The sequence below is a fragment of the Rhipicephalus sanguineus genome, chromosome 5 (assembly GCF_013339695.2).
Source record: "Rhipicephalus sanguineus isolate Rsan-2018 chromosome 5, BIME_Rsan_1.4, whole genome shotgun sequence".
NCBI lineage: Eukaryota > Metazoa > Arthropoda > Arachnida > Ixodida > Ixodidae > Rhipicephalus > Rhipicephalus sanguineus.
In genome coordinates this window covers 27,047,948-27,067,545 of record NC_051180.1, presented here as the reverse complement: position 1 = coordinate 27,067,545, position 19,598 = coordinate 27,047,948, and the positions used below count along the sequence as shown (strand labels likewise).

General features: G+C 47.5%; 1 protein-coding gene across 3 annotated transcripts in view; it reads left to right on the top strand.

Moving 5' to 3' along the window:
* Positions 1-19,598, top strand: part of LOC119393397 (uncharacterized) — a 316,479-nt gene that overhangs the window by 256,834 nt on the left and 40,047 nt on the right. The window contains exon 1 of one of the 3 annotated variants that reach the window (XM_049416231.1): positions 12,108-12,259. The exons of the other annotated variants lie outside the window; for them this stretch is intronic. Coding sequence (XP_049272188.1) covers positions 12,130-12,259 — 130 coding nt within the window. The 5' untranslated portion in view covers positions 12,108-12,129. Of the gene's footprint in view, positions 1-12,107; positions 12,260-19,598 lie in introns of those variants that run through there. 3 annotated transcript variants of the gene reach the window in all.

Below are 19,598 nucleotides of genomic sequence, written 5' to 3'. Positions count from 1 at the left end.
TCTTTGTGCCTTTTTTATATATATACATACATATACATATTCAGGACATGACGGCGACGGCAAAAATCTGCCGAGAGTGTCCATATAATTGCTATCGCAATAATAGTATTACCTAAAACGTGTGGTAGTTAACGCCTATCGGCTACACTATAGCTTCCGGTGCAAGCAGCTAATAAATACACAGTGTCAGAGACCTGATCGCGTTGTCTATGGAGAGCCCTCACTTAAACTCCGTTTTAAGCATCACATGCCGTGCTCTTCAAGTTTACGACCACTCACATTTCTGATGACGCGGAGCGTGATGAAACTGCGTCTTCAATAATAACAAGAGTTTTTGGGGTTTAACGTCCCAAAACCACAATATGATTGAGAGACGCAGTAGTGGAACACTCCTGAAATTTCGACCACCAGGGTTTTTTTTTTTTTTTTACGTGAAGCTATATCTAAGTACACGGGCCTCAAGCATTCTCGCCTTCATCGGCCGGGATTCGATCCCGCGACCTTGGCCGGGATTCGATCCCGCGACCTTCGGGCCAGCAGTCGATCACCACAACCACTAGCCCACCGTGGCGGGTGAAACTGTCTTTGTGAGTGGTGGTAGAGTTTCTGCATTATTGAATATGAAAAGTTTAGGTCTTAATATTGTGAGGCACCGCTTTATTCGAGTCTAGCTCGAGCTGTTCTACAATGATGATGATATATACAGATGAGGAAGTTGCACAAACGATGATGATAAGAAAGGGAAAATAGACAACCACCCTTTTGTAGCACAAAGCCACAAGGAAATCCATACGGATTTCTCAGAAATAAAGCCTCTTAGTTACCGAAAAATTCGTCCGGGGACGGACCAGGACGAATTTTTCGTCCGGACCAGGACGAATTTTCCGGCAACTAAGAAGCTTTATTTCTGAGAAATCCGTGTGGACTTCCTTGTGGCTTTGTGCTACAAAAGCGTGGTTGTCTATTTTTCCTTTCTTAACCCTTCCGCCACCTTGCGGGATTCCGCAGAACTGATTTGCGAAACGGTGATGATATATCTAGATGACAAAGAAGAGTCACTGATTTGTTGCGCTCACATTCCGACAATGTTCCGACAATGGCTAAGACGCTGAGACCATAAATTGATCCGCACTGCGGTTCATAATGCAGTTTCCCTAATTAAGCGCATTTCTAATCGTTAGAGACCGGATTTTAGGCAAATGCCTATTTTGTTCCTTGCGCTCCTATCGTGCCACTTTGATATATGAGCATGAATTAGAGGTTAAGAAAGGCTTTTATAGTGTTTTTATAGTGCCTATAAATGCCTATTTTTGGCGTGTGTGCCTAAATGCTCACAAATGCCTATAAATGCCTATTTTCAAAATTGGCGCTTGTATTAACACTGGTTAGCCTCAAGTTGCGCCCTCGGGAACAGTTTGAGACCGTTATTCATGCTACCGCGCAACACTGACTGTTTGGAACTATTGGGTTCAACCTAGTCCTGTAGTTCAACCAACTCCCGGAAACTCCCGCTAGCAGCAGTGAAGTGGGGCACGCACATTCGCCGCCGCAGAGATATGGCGTGCGCGGATCGCGAATGCGAGACCGTGGAGAGCCGTCAGCAGAAAGGAGAGTGAAGAGGAAAAAAAGAAAGGAAAATATGATGTGCACGCGGCTTTTGTTTTGTAGGTTAACTTGTAAGGTGTTCACTGCATCAGCGCCAGAAACCTTTTTCGGAAAGGAGGGGGAGAAGGGGCGGGTTTCAACCATACTCTATGTATGTTCTTGAGTGCGCTTGTATGCATGCGTGCATATGCAGTGAAACATCGGTGATGCGATCACAGCTGATACGAATTTCGGGGTGATACGAATTTTTCGTTGGTCCCGGCCAAGGCCCATTGGCCTGCATATAATGAAGTACGGTTGTTGAGAACCGATTTTCACCCAGCGACGTTTGATACGAACGTACGCTACCGCCCAGGTACGAGGAGGTGCTGTCCGCGCTGTCGCGGAAGACGCTTCAAGCACGTGCGAGCGCGGGAACGGAAACGGGGGCATGCGCGCCGCACCGCCAAATCGTCAGAATCACGGCGTAAGAAAAACACTTTTCTTACGGTCAGAATAAACCTTCAGAGACTCGTTACGGCCTCCAAGACTTTGTGCGCGAATCTTTGAGGCTTTTATGTGCCTCCGCGTGCCTTCGCGTTTAGATTACAGAGGACATTAGCGCCATGCTTTTTTTTTTTTAATGCGTCGACGCGGGCTGCTGTCGTTGTACTGTGTTTACACGTACCTGCCTCATGCGTCAGACATCCCCTGAAAGGTGGGCGAGGACCGAAAGAAGGCGATGACGGTCTCGGTGAAGGAGTCAGGCCTCACAACGTCAACATGCGCGACCGTTGGGGTCGCGCATGTTGACCCAAAGAGCATCCCGGACACCCGCGATAACAAAATCATAACACATGACCGTGGTTCTGTAATTTTGTGGCCTTATTCCACCGCATCAAAGCGCTTCTGCTTTCGCTGTTGCTTTCGCTGCAGTACTCCACTGTCATGCAAAAAAGCATAAATTTGGAAGGAGCTACTGCTGTCGTGGTTCACAACGCACCTGGTTGATTCATTAAATACGCGCGTACGGGCCGTATATTTACGAGTGCTGGTATGATTGCCGACACCTAAAAACTTAACTGTCAATCATTCAGGGTTTTTCCTGACGTTGCTGCGGCTCTGAAAAACAATAAATGAATATGTACGCCAGCTTTCGTTTATCGCATGCTAATTTTCCATGCTTTCTGGTGATACGAATTTCGGATGATGCGATTATTTTTGGCGGTCCTGTGAGATTCGTATCACCGAGGTTTCACTGTATACGCATGCAAAACTGAAAAGTTTCGGTGGGGAGGGGTGAACCTCCTCTCCCCCCTGGCTACGCCAGTGATTCACTGGCAGGGGAGAAATTGGCTCTACGCAATTCGACACGGACAGTAGGAGGAATCCCTCCCATCTTGTGTTTTAACGATCTGGCTATCTGCTCGTACTCTGCCCTTCTCAGTCATGCCGAGAAGACACCCAGGAGTGTGTTAATTCGACAGTGGAATCTTGACTCACCGTGCAGAACACAGGAGAGACCGTGTTCTGCGAACCGTGCGGGACAAAGCACATTGCACGGCTATGTTCAACTGTTTAACGCCTTTGTGCCATCTTAAGCAATAACATTTTTGTTTTCCTTTAGAGCTCGCGCACGTCTTCGTTTCAAATTATTTGCATTTATGTGAAAATTTATTGTGCCTATATTTACTATCTTGGAGGTCTAAAACGTTGTTTAGCCTGCCTAGTTTTGGCGCCTAAAACGAGTTTTTTTAGTGCATAAAAATCCGGCCTCTACTAATCGTCATCGCGGCATGAGGAAAGCAGGCACACGTCGCCTCATTCAGGCCTTTTGCTTATGCAAAATCACCTATTCCCTCCCCTGCCTTTATCTCACGCCCACGGAGACCGAGCAACTCAACAGCCACATCCGCACTGCCTATAAAACTGCTCTCCATCTCCCTATGTCAACAGACACTGATAAATTACTTCAACTATAGGGGTGCATAACACTCGTAGAAGAGCACCTCTTCAGCCAGTATCAAAGGCTATCGCTTACAGAAACTGGTGAAGTACTCCTGCGCCGACTCGAAATCAATGTTCCTGGTCCTACCACAGCCACACACACACACTTCCAGTCGCTGTTAGCAGCAACCTATGCATCCCGCCACTCCCCAAAAACACTCACCCAGAGCATAATCGAGCGAGACGGGAAGCCAGAGCCAAGGCTCTTCACAAGTGCTTCCCTCCTAATTCTCCGGCACTATATGTAGCCGCTGCCGGATATGCAGATCGTCCGCCTTTCACAATAGCCGTTGTAGACGGATTTCAAAACCTGATCGTTAGTGCGTCCATTTCAAATTTTACAGAATCCCTGGAAGCAGAGAAGGCGGCAATCGCCTTAGCAATTGTTCACTCCTCGGCTGAGTATATTTTCTCTGATTCTAAAACTACAATTCTTAATTACGCCACTCTCAAAATCTACTCTCCGGCTGCTAGAATCCTTGAGTTATCTCCTCCGCCTGATCGCCTCATCACCCTCCTCTGGGTCCCTGCGTACAGTGGACACCCAGGCAACACGGCCGCTCACACCCAAGCCCGAGCACTCGTCAACCGGACTCAAGGCGACCTGCCTTCGCTTCGCGGTGCCAGGGATCAACTCCTCAGCTACCATGATATAACATTGCTTAACCGAAACTCCCGCCTAACCTATACGCCACCGCATAAATCTCTTTCCAGAAGTGACCACGTTTTGTGGCGCAGACTTCAAACGGCCACAGTCACGACTCCTATCATTTTCTCCCTTATAACGCATGGCGAAACCTCTCCTCACTGCGACTTGTGTCCTAGTACCAAAGTCGACTTTAATCACGTCTTTCTGAATGGTCCGAACAAACCCAAGCCGCCGTGGCAAGGGTCAGAACACCAGGAGCAATGGGAGGCTGCTCTGCGCAGCTCACAACCGGAGCTACAGCTCTGGACAGTGGGTTGGGCCAGAGGGGTCGCCGAAGCACAGAACTGTCGGGTCATCTAGAGTGGCTCGAGGGCCCATCGTCGTCCTGCTTCCACTTCCCCCACACCCTCCACTCTAGATGATTCTTTCAGGCATGATTCTTTCGGGCATCAATAAAGTTGTTTACCTAACTATCTAAATAAAAAGGCGTCAAATAATGTGTATTTTTCAGTCGCATCGAAACTGAAGTTGCGCTATCCTTGCGTAAAATTTTCATTATTTCTTTTAAATAATTACCGCTACACTTGCATAACATTTGCTTAATGTAATAATAATAACTGTTCGTGTTCAACATCCCAAAACCACGATTTGATTATGAGAGACGCCGTAGTGGATTGCTACGGAAATTTTGGCCATCTGGTTTTCTTTAACGTGTACCTAAATCTAAGTATACGGGCCTCAAGCATTTTCGCCTACATCGAAAAACATTTGCTTAAGTATGTGTGCAAGTATGACAGGAAACATCGCTCAGTACTGATTCCCACATTAGCGCCACCATCTGCTCATTCTTTCTTATTTCCCCTTTTAATGCGTCCGTACTTATTACCAAAATTGATTGGGTTCTACGTGGTGAAATTAATATCTCGCACTTTTATTGCTCTCACAATACTCAGACGAGTAGCGACTCTAATTAAAAAACGTTCACCAGCATGACGTAAACAGTCAAACTGCGCTGCGCACAGCTGCAGTGAGTTTCGTAACGACGACTGATATTTAAAAGCCGGTGAAAGGGATTTCAGTTTGTTTCTTACAAAACAGCGTCAAATGGTCATGACGTGCGGCTCAGTAGCAAAACTCTGAACTGAACGGCCGCTTCAATGTCTATCGCGTGATATGCGCGTTTGAATAGCACGCTCGCTTTGTTACGGCGAGTGCGTGAGCTCTTATGGGCTTAAAATGAGCTTCTGATAATACGCCCTATACTGAAGCTTGTGGAAGCCTTTGTTTTCAATAGCCCATATAGTGTCATGGTGATTTGCCTAACGCGATTGTGCATAATGAAGAGAAAACGTTGTGCCTCTGCTGTAGTTTTAGCCTGGTAATGTTTCTTTTATTCTCTCTTTCGGTCGTTTTTTTTATATCCATTTTTGTTTGTCTCGCTTTAAGGTTGCCAGATATACGCCTCTTGTTCGACAATGCGAGATAGCTGTCGTCCTATTTATCGCCTCTTTATTCTGATGCTGCAGCAGGAACGAGAGCTATCACGGGCTGGCACGAAGAGGTTGGAAAGAAGCTCGGAAAAAAGCGCGCGCAGCTCGTCGGCTCCGAGTGATCACCGAAATATGGAAATTTAAACAGCGCGCGCCCCAAACGGGTTCCCGGCTGCCGTGCGACATTATGCGCGCGATCGAACACGCATATCTGGGCGCCCGAATATTTTTTTCTTATGCAATCGACCCGAACGGCGGCTGCAAGAACCGAACAAGCGTACAGCAAGCCATTCGCCATTTGGCGCGCATTCGCCGGTCGCATTTGCTTGCACGACTTCGAACACGGATCCGTATATATACGCACCGCTTCATTTGTACCTGCTCGTAAAATGAGCGCGCTAAATGCGCCTATATGTACACGAAGCGTGCGAAGCACCGTCTGTACGCTATGGAGAAATTTAAGGTGAAATAAAGACACCGTGAAGTGCACGCGACGGCGAATAGACGCTAATATATTACAGCGATCATCATCAGCCTATTTTGTGTCTGTAACTGGTTGCCCCCTTTCTTATACGCATTGATCTCTTTTTTTATCTTTTAATGTTATGTGTCTGTCATTTTCTTTTCTCTCCCTTGTTGAACAATCATCGCTCTTAGTTCAACTTCTTCTTTAATATTGCATACGCTGTATTTTTATGTACTTTTTTAATTATTGGCATAATAACTGCCTTAGTGTTACCGGAAGCGCAGTTAGTATTGAATTCTTCATGTCAATAGGCGATCACGCCAGTACCTTTAATACTTCAAATCACAATACGATATCCCTCCACTAAGAAGGCTAGACGGTACACATGTTGAAGAGGGGTTTGACAATCATAACAGCTGCTGCCGCGATCTCGTTCTCCGGAACCAGTATCCTCCGCCATCGTAGCGTCGGCAGAATGGTTGTTGCAGAATCCTGCACTGCCAGTCAGTCGCTCGTGTTTTTCTCTTTCTTTGTAATTATCTCGCAAGGAAACTTAATGTTTCAGGAACGGCACAGGAACGGCACATCCGAATGGCGCGAGTAGTGAGCCCATAAATGCAATCATGGTGAAATACGCATCGGGCCTTCTCTGCGATGAACAGCTGTAGGCGTGTTATATGAGATACCTCTTCGGTGGGACGACGCATACACCAACTAGACAAGCCGATGTGTTAATCATCTAGCGGACGAGCTCGCCTAGTCGTTTAGGTCGCAATGCATTCGAGTTCTCGGAAGAAGAAGAGATACCGTGGCATGAGAGCCAATTGAAGCATGATATAATAAGAGGGATAACTTACACGATATGGTTCCTTCTGTTTAACATCATAACTAGTTCTGTTAGTCTTATGGCTGCGATAACGCGTCGTCTTGCATATGTTCACTTTATTGTATATTTTTTCTTTCCACAAATGTGCACATCTAAGCAATCAATAGACGCAGTTATGCGCCAACTGGTATAATATATGACTTTGTCAAACGCTTATCCATCGACGTTCACAAATACCCGAGCGCATCAGAACATTTACGTCAATCTGTATCCACTCCTTAACGCACCTCTGGCAACTGCCATTGATCACGTGGGAGCTAAAGAACTTTCTGGCACAACTTGACCAGAGAAACTTCAAAATGTTTCTCTAACTCACACGTGACCGCCAGGCATACATCTTTCCTAAGATAACGCTGCATCGACTGCAAAAAGCCCAGCGAACCAAGTTAGGTTCACTGGATCAAGTTAGGTATAGCACTGCCACAGGAAACGTCCATCCTGCTCAGAACTTAGCGTACAAGAAGCGGTTGTGACCACAGATGATTTTACGTAAGACACATGGGCGCCGATAACTTTGGCTGATAGACGAATGTTTTCTTATCTTTGCATATCGCGACGTGACACAACATGATCACGAAAAGATGAAACCACCAACCCAACCGTTTTAATGCGTGTGCGTCTACCCTAGCACGGCTCGTTTAGTTGTTAAAGATACAAAAAAAAAAACTTGGAGGACGCTTGAGCTCCGCCTTCAAGAGTAGAACGCGATAGCGTAATCGGGCCCCGTGCGCATCGCCTTCTCAATTGCTAGCCTGCTTCGGTTCTCGGTGCATGGCTCAACCGTGCCGTAAGGAAACGAACGACTCGGCCCGCAACATTGGCCGTTTCAAAGTATCCTAGAATGCCTACTGCAAGTAAAGTTGTTAGATGCCCACTGGGCCATAAATATTTATATTGCGAATCAGCGAAGGGTCCACTACACGTCCGTAAGGCAACACGCGAACCTACGCAGCTGTTAACTTTGTTGATGCTTTTGTTGATGACGATGATTAAATATGTCTGAGCACTTTGTAATGGATGGGACTTTAAAACGCCCACTCTTTGCGCAATTCACATGTTTTGGCGCCTGGCGCGAGTCTACGCTTCTGCCACGTTACATGCGTTAGGGAGACTCATGATAATCACATAGTGTTTTTTTTTCTTTTTTTCGAATCAGTTTCAAGAAATAGCGTGGCTCTGTGGTAGAACACCTGCTTGCCGCGCAGACGGCCTGGGTTCGGTTCTCACTAGAACCTGCAGATTTTTATTATTTTATTTTATTTGCATCTTTCTCATTTTTTCGGTCACGGACAAGATGATGATTTTTCCCTCTCAACCAACGACGCCGTCGCCGACGCTGACGCCAACCATGGAACTTCTGCGAAACGAGCTTTTTAACGCTGTCGTGTTAAACCCGCCAGAGTGCATCCCAATACTGTGGCACCGAAACCCACCCATAATATAGTCTATGGGCTACTTCCGCGCACCGATACAATCGCCAACCACACGCTACTTGCGCAACTAATTGTGGTCACTCTCATTTTCCCTGTAATAACCCCCACGCTGACATTCTGCGACTACCTAGTCTGGTGCGAAAATCAAGAATTCACTTTAGTTTTTAAATTTTTTTTAAATATTGCCGCGCGCCTTATTTTTCATGAGTGGAAGCTTCACACACAAAGACTGTGCGCAACGCGCTGCGCAGGCCGCGCCGCGATGTGTAAGAAGCTTCGCGATTGTTTTAGAACGTTCCGTTAAGATTGCGCGCCGCACGCGAATGTTCCAGCTTTGTCGAGAGATAACGCCGCCACCAGCGATATCGCTGGAAAGTTCGATAGCGCCTGTATAAAAGCCGACGCGCTTGACCGCTTGTCAGTTGATCGACAGTCGACGCTCTGTTCGCCGCTATCAGTGCATACCGTGTGTATTGCTGTAAATTAACTTTCCGTTTCCCGGCCACAAGTTCGGCCGAATAAACAGTTTCATCTTGGAAACGCCGACTGCTGTCATCGTCGACGTCACGACCACGTGACAATATTCGTAATATCAGACGACAAAGCTTGATCGTCATACCTTGGGCGACCGTCTCGAAAACTGCAATAAAGATTTATTTTGCCATTTTTTCCCTTGAGAGTGTTTTTCAACAAGGCAGTATACTTCGGTGCAGATACGCAGCACGCTGGAATCAATAAAGAGAACAGTAGGACAACTATATTTCCCAAAATGTTTATCATATTTGAGGTGCACAATGCTTAACTTTACAGCCCTTATAGCAGACAGCTGGGATAGCTTGAATTTCGGCGTTTTATGCCTTTTCAGGGCTTAAGAAAAATAGGAAAAAGAAAGAACAACGTACTCCATTATTTTTTTTTCTATTTTCCTTAAGCGCAGGAATGCATGCGACATAATTCTACAGGTTTGACTGGGTCAAGTTTCAGAGCTTGCTTTGTTGCCTAACGCAAAAAAAAAAATTCTGTCAAAACGCGGTCGTAGTAGTTTGAATAGAATATGGATGTTGAAAAGAAGACAGGCTATATTCCGAGCTATTTTTACGTTGTGCATTTGATCAGTGATCCATGAACCTCTATCCATCAGTCCGCGCATCGTTAAGCTGCCGCCCTGAACGCTGGTAACAAGCAGAGGAAAGATCAGTCCTGACCTCCGCTGCGAAACAGCAGTAATTGGGCGGTCTCTCTAAAGCCTACATTTCGTCCACTGGCAAAAAAATACATGCTGAATTGCTTGGTTAACCTTCAAGCGCGTGCTCTTTGTGGCCAAAAATAAAACATATGTATAGAAAATTGGTGACACAGATCTCTGATGGAAAAGAGTGTAGGGACTGCAAGATTAGTGTATGTTTTTGTTTTCCTGCTGCTGCAGGGAGGGTTGGTTATAATTGGATTACGTTTCATCTCCATATCACGAACTGCGCACATGAGCGAGGTGCATCCGCCAGGCTGAAGCGCGCATCATGTTTCGAAGCTAAAAGAAATGGGGAGCTTAAATATATCCTTCGAAAAAATGCACGTCCAACTTAACACAATTTGCTACACAGTTACTGCTATTCGTAAGTGTTATACGTGCATTACATGCAATGCACGCATAAAGAAATCTACAACAGCCTCCACTTCGTGCCTTAACAGGGCAAAGGTTTAGCGACGAGGACGGTTAGGTGAGCTAGCAAATGCTCATCGTATAACAAATCGTCCCCTGAGAAACGGCATTGATCATTGCGTCCAGCGCTTGGTAGACGTCCTTGCGATCTACAAATAAAGTGTGGGAAATAATATGTGCAGCAGCTCGAATAGTTCCAGACGCACACGATAGGGTTTGGCAAAGTATTACCTTAATGCGCAAATTTTTGGGAGAGATGACAATGGGCTAGAAGTGTACAGACTTCCACCGTGGTTGACGGACAACTGTAATTAACGCTATTGATCTGTACTGTAAGGAAGGAAGGAACAAGAGAGAAAGGAAAGGCAGGTGGTTAACCGGTTCAGAAAAACCTCTATGCTGCCTTACACTGGGGAAAGGGATGGGGAAGTTTGAAAGGGTGAAAAGAAAGAAAGAGAGAGAACGTGCACACAACGTCACAGTCGGTGAGTATTGTGCAGTATGCTACACTATTATTCTATAACCGCCTCTGCAAGTCTGTCGTCTTCAAACATTTTAACGGTGCATTCGTCGCATTCATCCGGGACGTCATTTCAGGCATGCTCTGATCAACAAAGCTATTTTTAAGGCGAAAACATTAGATGCCTCGTCAAACACGAAAATTGACCGTCGGCGGCGTCAACACGAGTGATGCAAAAATCATGTGATGACGTCACAGATCCCAAAATTTGTGACGTCATCACACGACATCGTCGTGTCGCACTGCCTCCGTGATCGCCCCACCGATCACGGAGGCAACGCAAAACCAGATGAGGGGCAGAAAGCTTGCAATACTTCCAATCCTGGAGGCAGTGCAACATCACGTTAGGTGCAGAAAGGTTTCGGAGGGAGGCGTGGGAGGATCACTACAACGACTGAGAAGCTTTCGTCTTCGAGTCGTCTTAGGCGAATGCATAAGGGACCCTGTAAGTTTTTTTTTTCTTTCTCTATCACAGCTTTGACTTTACCATCCAGTATACTTACTATGACAAATCTGTGCATCTCACACTGTCGCGCATATAACATTTGAATAAATAAGCTTCTACAGACGGAAAAGCTTTCCGTTTTATTAAATTCCACTAAAATTAAGCAAGAACTGTACTACAGTTGGAAAATATTCTCTTCAGGCTACCTTTCCTGAATACTTCAATGAAATGGTTTAACTGACAAGCTTTAGAACCATGTCACCTTAGCGTTCTCCTTCTTTTCCCCTTTACTTGCGTGATCTTCCTTTTATCTTTCCTTCATGTACTTTGCTAGTCTTCCTGTTCTTTTTAGATCCATTTTTCCTCAATCGCTCTCCGTGCGCGATACCATATACGGTGCACTCAAGGCACTACGTATAAACGCTTACGCGAACGCAGTAATTCATTAAGTAGCTTTCTAGCGATAGGTCGACTTCAATAGAGTGGTTGGTTTATTTTTTCTCCCGTGAAAATGAGATGAGAGACACGCACTGAAACAGGCGCGCAAGCACCGAGAGGAACACAGAGGGTCCCATTACGGGGTCGCTTGTTGCCGTCGCCGCGAACCCGTCCGCCGCTACGGTTAGGCGGCGCCACCGACGCCGACGCGCCAGACACGCGTCGGGCGCGCGCTCTTCGCGTCCTCCCCCGACTCGGGCGTCCCGAGTCAGACCGCGGGCGAGCCGGAAGCGAGGAGGGTTGGGCGAAGGGCTGCTGCCTCCCGTCTTCCTCCTTTCCCCACACCAGAAGCTCCCTCGCGCCTCAGGGAAAAAGGGAACGCCGCAGGGAAGAAGGGAAAAACGCAGCCGCGGGGCGCCACGAGAGCGCTCCGACATCCGCTGGTTGCCACCCCCACCACACACACACGCCGCGGCATCACGCGCCAGCAGCGCTAGCGTTCGTCTGCGATACTGCAGGCAAGGAGTAGTACACTTTTCGTGGTGCGCGCGATGATTGGAACCAACCTCGCCTCCGAGTCTTGCACCTCGAGGGCTCGCCGTCAGCGCGTGCCTCCGGCGTCGTTGGGAAAATATCTCTGTTGCCGTTCCCTGCTGCTCTGGATAATCGCTCTCGTCGAAGGTGAGTCAGACGCAGACAAAGCGGCTCTCCAAAGGAAAAGCTTTTCGGCTTGTCGAAGCTGGTGGTCGTTCGTTAACTGTTCGGCTGACAACGTGTAGTCGGCTGCCTAAAAGAAAACATTGACGTTGGTCTTTCGGCTTTACCAAAAGCATTTAACTTTCTCACAAGGCGGCAAATTTTGAAGTGTGCATAAATGAGGCCTGTCGCATGATTTTCAAACTGCAATTGACAGCCTCCACATATATCAAAAAACTTATCGTCGTTACCACAGCCTTCAGTAGACTTCGGGTAGAAACCAGAGGCCTCTTTGATCGTGACAAGGGGCTGTCAAAAAGTCAGTAGTGCTGCTACTCATCAATAACCCATAGACGGAATGCGCTGCCTTTTCCAAAAAATGTGCGGCCAATGTGTGTAAATAATTTTTTCCCTGTATCTCGGAAACCGGTTGTGCTAGTTGTCCACAGTCTTTGCTGTCACGGGGCGCTAACAGCGGCTAAATCGCAGTGCGCGAGCCTTCTTTTAGACCCGAGTCTTTGGACCTACATGCTTTTTCCCCGAAGCGTCGAGGGCTTACTTCGAACGATATTTCCCAAGTATGTGTGAGAGCTGCTATGCATAATACTGCACCAGTTATCGCGTCATGTCGTTACATTATGAAAAAGAATGCGTTTGTTTGTTTTTTTTTTTCGCAATCTACCTCCCGCCCCCTTGCAACGGCAGCCACCTACAAGAAAATGAACCCAAGACTTTTTTTTCATTTTTTAGGTAGAGGAAAAAGGTAGAGGAAAAGGAGGGAGGTTATCCAGGAAAAACTACGGTTGGCTACCCTGTACTGGGGAAGGGGAAAGGGGACGCGAAAGTCTGAAAGAGAACAGAATCTCTAACGACACTACAAAGTCATGAAAATAGCACTGTCTAAAACCAACACATCTGCGTAGTCACTGAGCTGTCACAACATGTCGTTCTGTCCGGTTTCCCTATTTCCCTACGAAACCACAGCAACGCCCTCACATCGGCTAGCGTTGAAGACCGGGCAGGCCAGTGCCCTAGAATTTTATGTCAGAGGGCGGTTGTCCAGCTGACCTAGTGCGGCTGAGAGGGCTGTTATTTCGGTGTTAAAGCGGACGAATTCGCAGAGAAGGTGCGTGATTGTGTTTAGAATGCCAAAGAGACTGAGCCACCACGACGAATGAGTGAGATGACCAAATGAAGGAACTATATGGGCGCTTTTGCGCGTGACCGGGAACACGGTGCATGCAAGTGAGAAGCGTGTACTGCTTGAGACGTGCGGAAGCTGGGCTCGAATCTTGGCTTGCATATTCTTTTTCTCCCTGAACACAATGCGCACGTTCAGTGTTTTAAGCTTGCGCTACTTCCCACTCTTTTTCTCTGTTCGCAGTCGTTGTTAGTACTTGAAGAACTGTTCGGTAATACCGCACAAGCCCTCTTTGACGTTCGGAATTACGTATAGCTGGTCGTACATACATCGCTGAAAATGTAATGACTTAGCATTTTGAAACATTACATCTAGTGTTATTTTGAGGAATGCCTTTATTATGCAGCTCATTTCACTGACCAAAGATATTAATCTTCAATGCATAAGGTTTCTGTAATGTTACAAGAAGCACAGTGATAATAGCTAACAATATTAACGTATTTCTATTACTACTTTTTTTATTTATTTTGAAAAATGTCAAAAGAGGCAGTGGGTGAACTTTTCACCTTTTCCAAGTGTATTTTCCAAGTGTAGCTGATTAGCTTTGGTCTGGGCAAGCATTTCCATGACTACACGAGATCATTCCTGGCGGGCAGAGAAGCCATCCTCACAGTGGGAGACCTCGCGTCAGAATCGGTTAAGCTGTGTTCTAGAGGGACGCCACAGGGGTCAGCCATATCCCCGACTCTCTTTAACCTCGCCATGATCGGTCTATTAAGGAAACGCGCCGAGGTCGACGGCATTAATCACACGATATATGCAGACAGAAGAAAGAAAGCGACAGAATCCCAATAAAGAAGGGAGTACGGCAGGGAGACACGGTCTCTCCAATGTTATTCACCGCGTGTTTACAGGAGGTTTTCAGGGCCCTAGATTGAGAAGAATTAGGGGTAAGAGTTAATGGAGAGTATCTCAGTAACCTGCGATTCGCTGATGACATTGCATTGATGAGTAACGCGGGAGACGAATTACAGCTCCTGATTACTGAACTGGATACGGAAAGTAGAAGAGTAGTTCTGAAAATTAATATGCATAAAACTAAAGTAATGTGGAACAATCTTGGCAGAGAACAGCGCTTTGCGATAGGTGGCGAGACACTGGAAGTTGTAAAGGAGTACGTCTACTTAGGACAGGTAGTAACCGCGGAGCCGAACCATGAGAGTGAAATAACTAGAAGAATAAGGATGGGATGGTGCTCATTCGGCAAGCATTATCAAATCATGAATTACGGTAGTCTACCACTATCCCTCAAGAGGAAGGTATATAACAGCTGCATCTTACCGGTACTTACCTACGGAGCAGAAACCTGGAGACTTACAAAGAGGGTTCAACTTAAATTGAGGACGACGCAGCGAGCGATGGAAAGGAAAATGGTAGGTGTAACCTTAAGCGACAGGAAGAGAGCAGAGTGGGTCAGGGGACAAACGGGGGTTAATGATATCATAGTTGAAATCAAGAAGAACTGGATGTGGGCCGGGCACGTAGCACGTCGGCAAGATAACCGGTGGTCATTAAGGGTAACTGACTGGATTCCAAGAGATGGCAAACGCGTGAGGGGGAGGCAGAAAATTAGGTGGGCAGATGAGATTAAGAACTTTGTAGGTATAACGTGGCAGCAGAAAGCACAGGACCGGGTTGATTGGCGGAACATGGGAGAGGCCTTTGCCCTGCAGTGGGCATAGACAGGCTGATGTTGATATGCAGACGACGTCACCATATGGTGCACCGGTGGCAGCGACGGACACTTGGAGGCTGCGCTTCAAGATGCCATCGAGGTAACAGAACACTACCTGAGACCTACCGGCCTCCGATGCTCGCCGCGGAAATCAGAGCTGCTAGTGTACAGGCCCAAGCGCAGGGGCCCCAAACCAAAAGGGTGGAGGCCCTTAGAGGACATCTACATCACTCTAAGGACAACTTAGGGCGGTATCATGGCCAGAGTGGACACCCTCCGCTTTCTGAGTATGATAATTGAGTCGAACGGCTCTTATAACCAGACTGTACTGAAGCTTACCAAGAAGACGGACAATGCACTCAGGTTAATAAGAAGGGTTGCCAACCGGCAGCAAGGACTATGCGAGGACAACCTCGTCAGGTTGGTGCATGCTTTCGTGATGTGTCACTTCACCTACTTCGCGGCCATGCACAACTGGAAGAGGTCGGAGCGGCACAATCTGAACACGTTGATCAGAAAGGCGGTCAAGAGATCCCTCGGGCTTCCCATGTGCACGAGCTCGAAAAAAACTGCTCCACCTCGGCATGCACAACACGCTGGAAGAGATAGCTAAGTCACAAGAGAGGGCGCAGTTTACCAGACTTTCTACCACCAGTACCAGGACAAACATCCTGAGAGAGCTTGGAGTTCCCCCGACAGAAATCGACACCAGATATTGCAGCATTCCTCGAGAACAGAGAGCGCGCACTACCGTTGCCCCCATTCCTCCGAATGTCCATCCTGATTACAATGTAGGCATACGACGGGCTAGGGCTAAAGCCCTCCTGTAAGACACAGCGTACATGCCCGGAGTTGCTGTTTCGTCGACGCAGAACGGTACCCAGACGACAAAATATTCGCTGCAGTCAGCGTTGATCAAGATGGGAAAGTCACAAACTCCTCGACGGTCCGGACGACGGTGGCCGAGGTTGCGAAACAGGTCGCGATAGTTTTGGCCCTGCTAGACGCCGGGAGAACGACAATACACAGCGATTCGAGATCGGCGGTCCGAGCATTCGCAGGGCACCGTCTCGGAATCAGCCTTGCGTATCCTACGATATAAGGAAGTTAAGCAACACACGATCGTCTGGTTCCCCGCTCACATGGGACAGATCGAGGACGCTCCGTCCAACCTCAACGAGTCGGCCCACAGAGTTGCGCGAGGAGTCATCGACCGCGTAGCTACCGAGAGGCGCGGCGCTGAGGTTCTGGGCAATAGGGATTCCCCAGCCACGTACAATGAACTAACGAAGAACTTTTATCCGAGGAGGTGAAAGTATCCGCCGCCGCACAGTAAACTGAACAGGCCTCAGGCATTGACGCTCAGACTCTTGCAGGTCGGGGCATATCCTAGTCCCGCACTCTTGCACGAGATCTATCCCGAAATTCAGACGTCAAACACTAGCGGGCTTTGCTCAGACTTTGCGATCTTAGACCGCATGCTCTGGTAGTGCCCCGCTTTACGGGTTGACGAAGACGTTACATCGTCCAAGTGGGATGCTGCGCTACGCAGTCCGAATTTGAAAACACAACTATGGGCAGTCCAACGGGCCCACGACGTGGCGGAGAGTCTAGACCTATCTGTCCCAACGTGGGAGCGGCCCGCTACGTGCTAGTTCACGCACCGACGGACCTGAATAAAGTTTTGTCCATTCCATTCCATTCCTGTCACTATGTGTGCTGTCGTCCGTGCCGGAATAGAGATTTTTTTTTCGACAGCATACAAAATACTATTCCGCTGATCCTTTCAGCAGACGTGTCGTATTGTCGCTTTCGCGACAGCCTTAACCCATAAGTTAGTAACGTACTCGTGGCAACTGCACCGCGGCCATGTCCTTGTGCTATGAATAGCAAGTTGCTGGTGCTATTTTGCTTTGTGGCATAACATTATGCTATGAGCCGTTTATCCTGCGGATGAAGAGAAGGAAGACGAAGTCTTCCTCGGTTCGCTGTCTTGTAGTTGCGGTTGTCCTTGCTGCGAAACTGTGTATGCCGAGGGGAAATGGATGTCCGTAAGCAGAAAACGCCTAGCGCAGGTATGTGCCGCCATATTTGGACAAGCCCCACTACCACCTCCGCTACACTAAAAAATAAGCTGTCCGCGGCCATAATTCGTATGGGCCACTTAAATTGGGCAAAACCCACTACTCACCACTGAGTCCATCTAAGTGTCGCGAAACCGTGAATGTGGCAAAAACACGCATGCTCCTCAAATGACTCCTCAAATGGTTCCTCAAGTTCGAGAGCCATATACGACGACGCATGTCGTGACAGAAAGACGCATGCTGCTCAAATAGAAAACTTTAAAGGAGCATACACTACATTGAAAAGACACTTTCTGTACCTTTTTGTACCTTTCTGTACCTTTCTGTGCCTTTCGTGAAAAGTATGGGCCTTTCTGAACCTTTCATCAAAATTCAGTGTCACCTCTGTGTCCTGTGCTACACAGATTTGCTGGTCGCGCACCATCACAGCGTGTCCGTCTCTCAATTGCTCTGCGTAAAGGGGCGCTCAAACCTTGAACCCAGTGATAAACACCGGGACCACCCGCTTGAGCTTCACCAACCATCTACACAGGGTGTAAGGGCGGTGATTTTGTTGTTTTAGCGCAACTCGCTGTCTCACTGTAAATAGCGTGCAAAAAGCTCTTTTCTGACATATACCCGTAGCAAGATCGGTGGGGGTGTGGGATACGTACAAAGTACAGCACCGAACTTTGTAGCTGATCTTGTAAGCGATTCCATCACGTCATCCAAGACGTCCGCAGCTACTGGAAACCAACCAAGCCCGGTTCTTCTATACGAACAGGCTGGAGCGCAAAAATGTCTGAGCGATGACTATGCGGCCGAAACCCCTACCGTAAGCACTAAATATGGCATCTGACGTCAACATTAATCACCAATAATTTAGCTCGAGAGAACTCCTCTGCCTTATCAAGAACACTTGGCAGGCCGAAGGGCTTCGGTGGCGATCCCTATCAGTTGACAACACGAGTAAATTGTATAAAGGAAACAGATTATAATGAAAAATAGATTATTACGTTAACCTAATGTCATGTCCGCTCTAACCTACGCACACTGGAAAGGAAAAACGGTGAGAAAATGCATGTATAAAAATTAAAGACGCATGAAGATAAATGACTTCACGAACACATATCAACAAAGCGTCCCGTAGTTCAACACAGGCACACGCAGACGAGTCTATAGTTAAAAACACAAAGGCGCGTTGAGAGCTATCTGCGACGGCGCACGGCCCGGTCTTAACTCCACATGGACAGGCGATAAGGTCGAGCTAGAGAAATGAAATTGTGGATTGTACTTGACAAGGTGAGACCATTACGTGCTTCGGTTGGTTAACTTGTCAACCAGAACAAACGGCAGTAAAGAGAAAAGCGACAAGAACACGCAGGACCAGTACAGACTGTTCATTTGCTGATATGAATATTACGTGGCTCAGGAACGAACACCGCATGATATTATATGGGCATAAGGGACAAGGGAAAAAATGCGCATGGTGGTTGTGTTGAGAAATCGAGATGTCACTTCATCTCGGCTGAACTTTACTCGAAGAAAACGCAACCCACGGTAAAGCACGGCCTTCAGGGCACACTTCCCTGCAGTTCTGTCGATGCCTGGTCTTTCATCGCTGTACGCGCCTTCTCTTGCGCGAGTGAGAGCAACAGTTCAGCCTCGAGCATCTCGCACACGTCGACGAAACCCCAAGATGCGCATGTTGCGCCACCAACAACTCCTCCCGTAGCTTCACACGTACAGTTCGCGGCCCCGTTTGAGCCGATAAGCCTACCACTGCCGGCGGGAATTGAACTCCAAGCTAATTGGGCTCCCGAGGGTGTTAGCGCTGTACTCGCCTAACCACGAGAGAGAGAGAGAGTGAGTGTGTGTGTGTGTGTGTGTGTGTGTGTGTGTGTGTGTGTGTGTGTGTGTGTGTGTGTGTGTGTGTGTGTGTGTGTGTGTGTGTGTGTGTGTGTGTGTGTGTGTGTTATCTTTCTATCAATACCCTGCACACGAAGCTACAGCATCAGTGGCATTGTTCTGTTGGCACAAATCAGACTGGGGTGGGTTTGGCCCCGCATCTTTTGCAGAGCCTTCATCAGCGTTTTTCTTTTTTTCTTTCTTCTTTCTTAGGTAAGTTTCTATTCATTTTGGTTCACTTTACCCACAGCACTTGGCCGGCGCGCTACAGTGAGAAGGGGGAGAGGGGAGACTGTACATTTAAGTGATTGACAAACATGAAAGCAGCATACAATAACTTTCAGCGTGGCAGGGTTGGTGTTCAAGAAATGGAAAGTTTTTCTAGCCTTGATCATGAGCAAGCGATGCTTGTGCGTAGCCTTGTAAGGCTAAGTCAGCATATCTTCAAGTGGTGTTTCCCGAGTTGCGTCAATATGG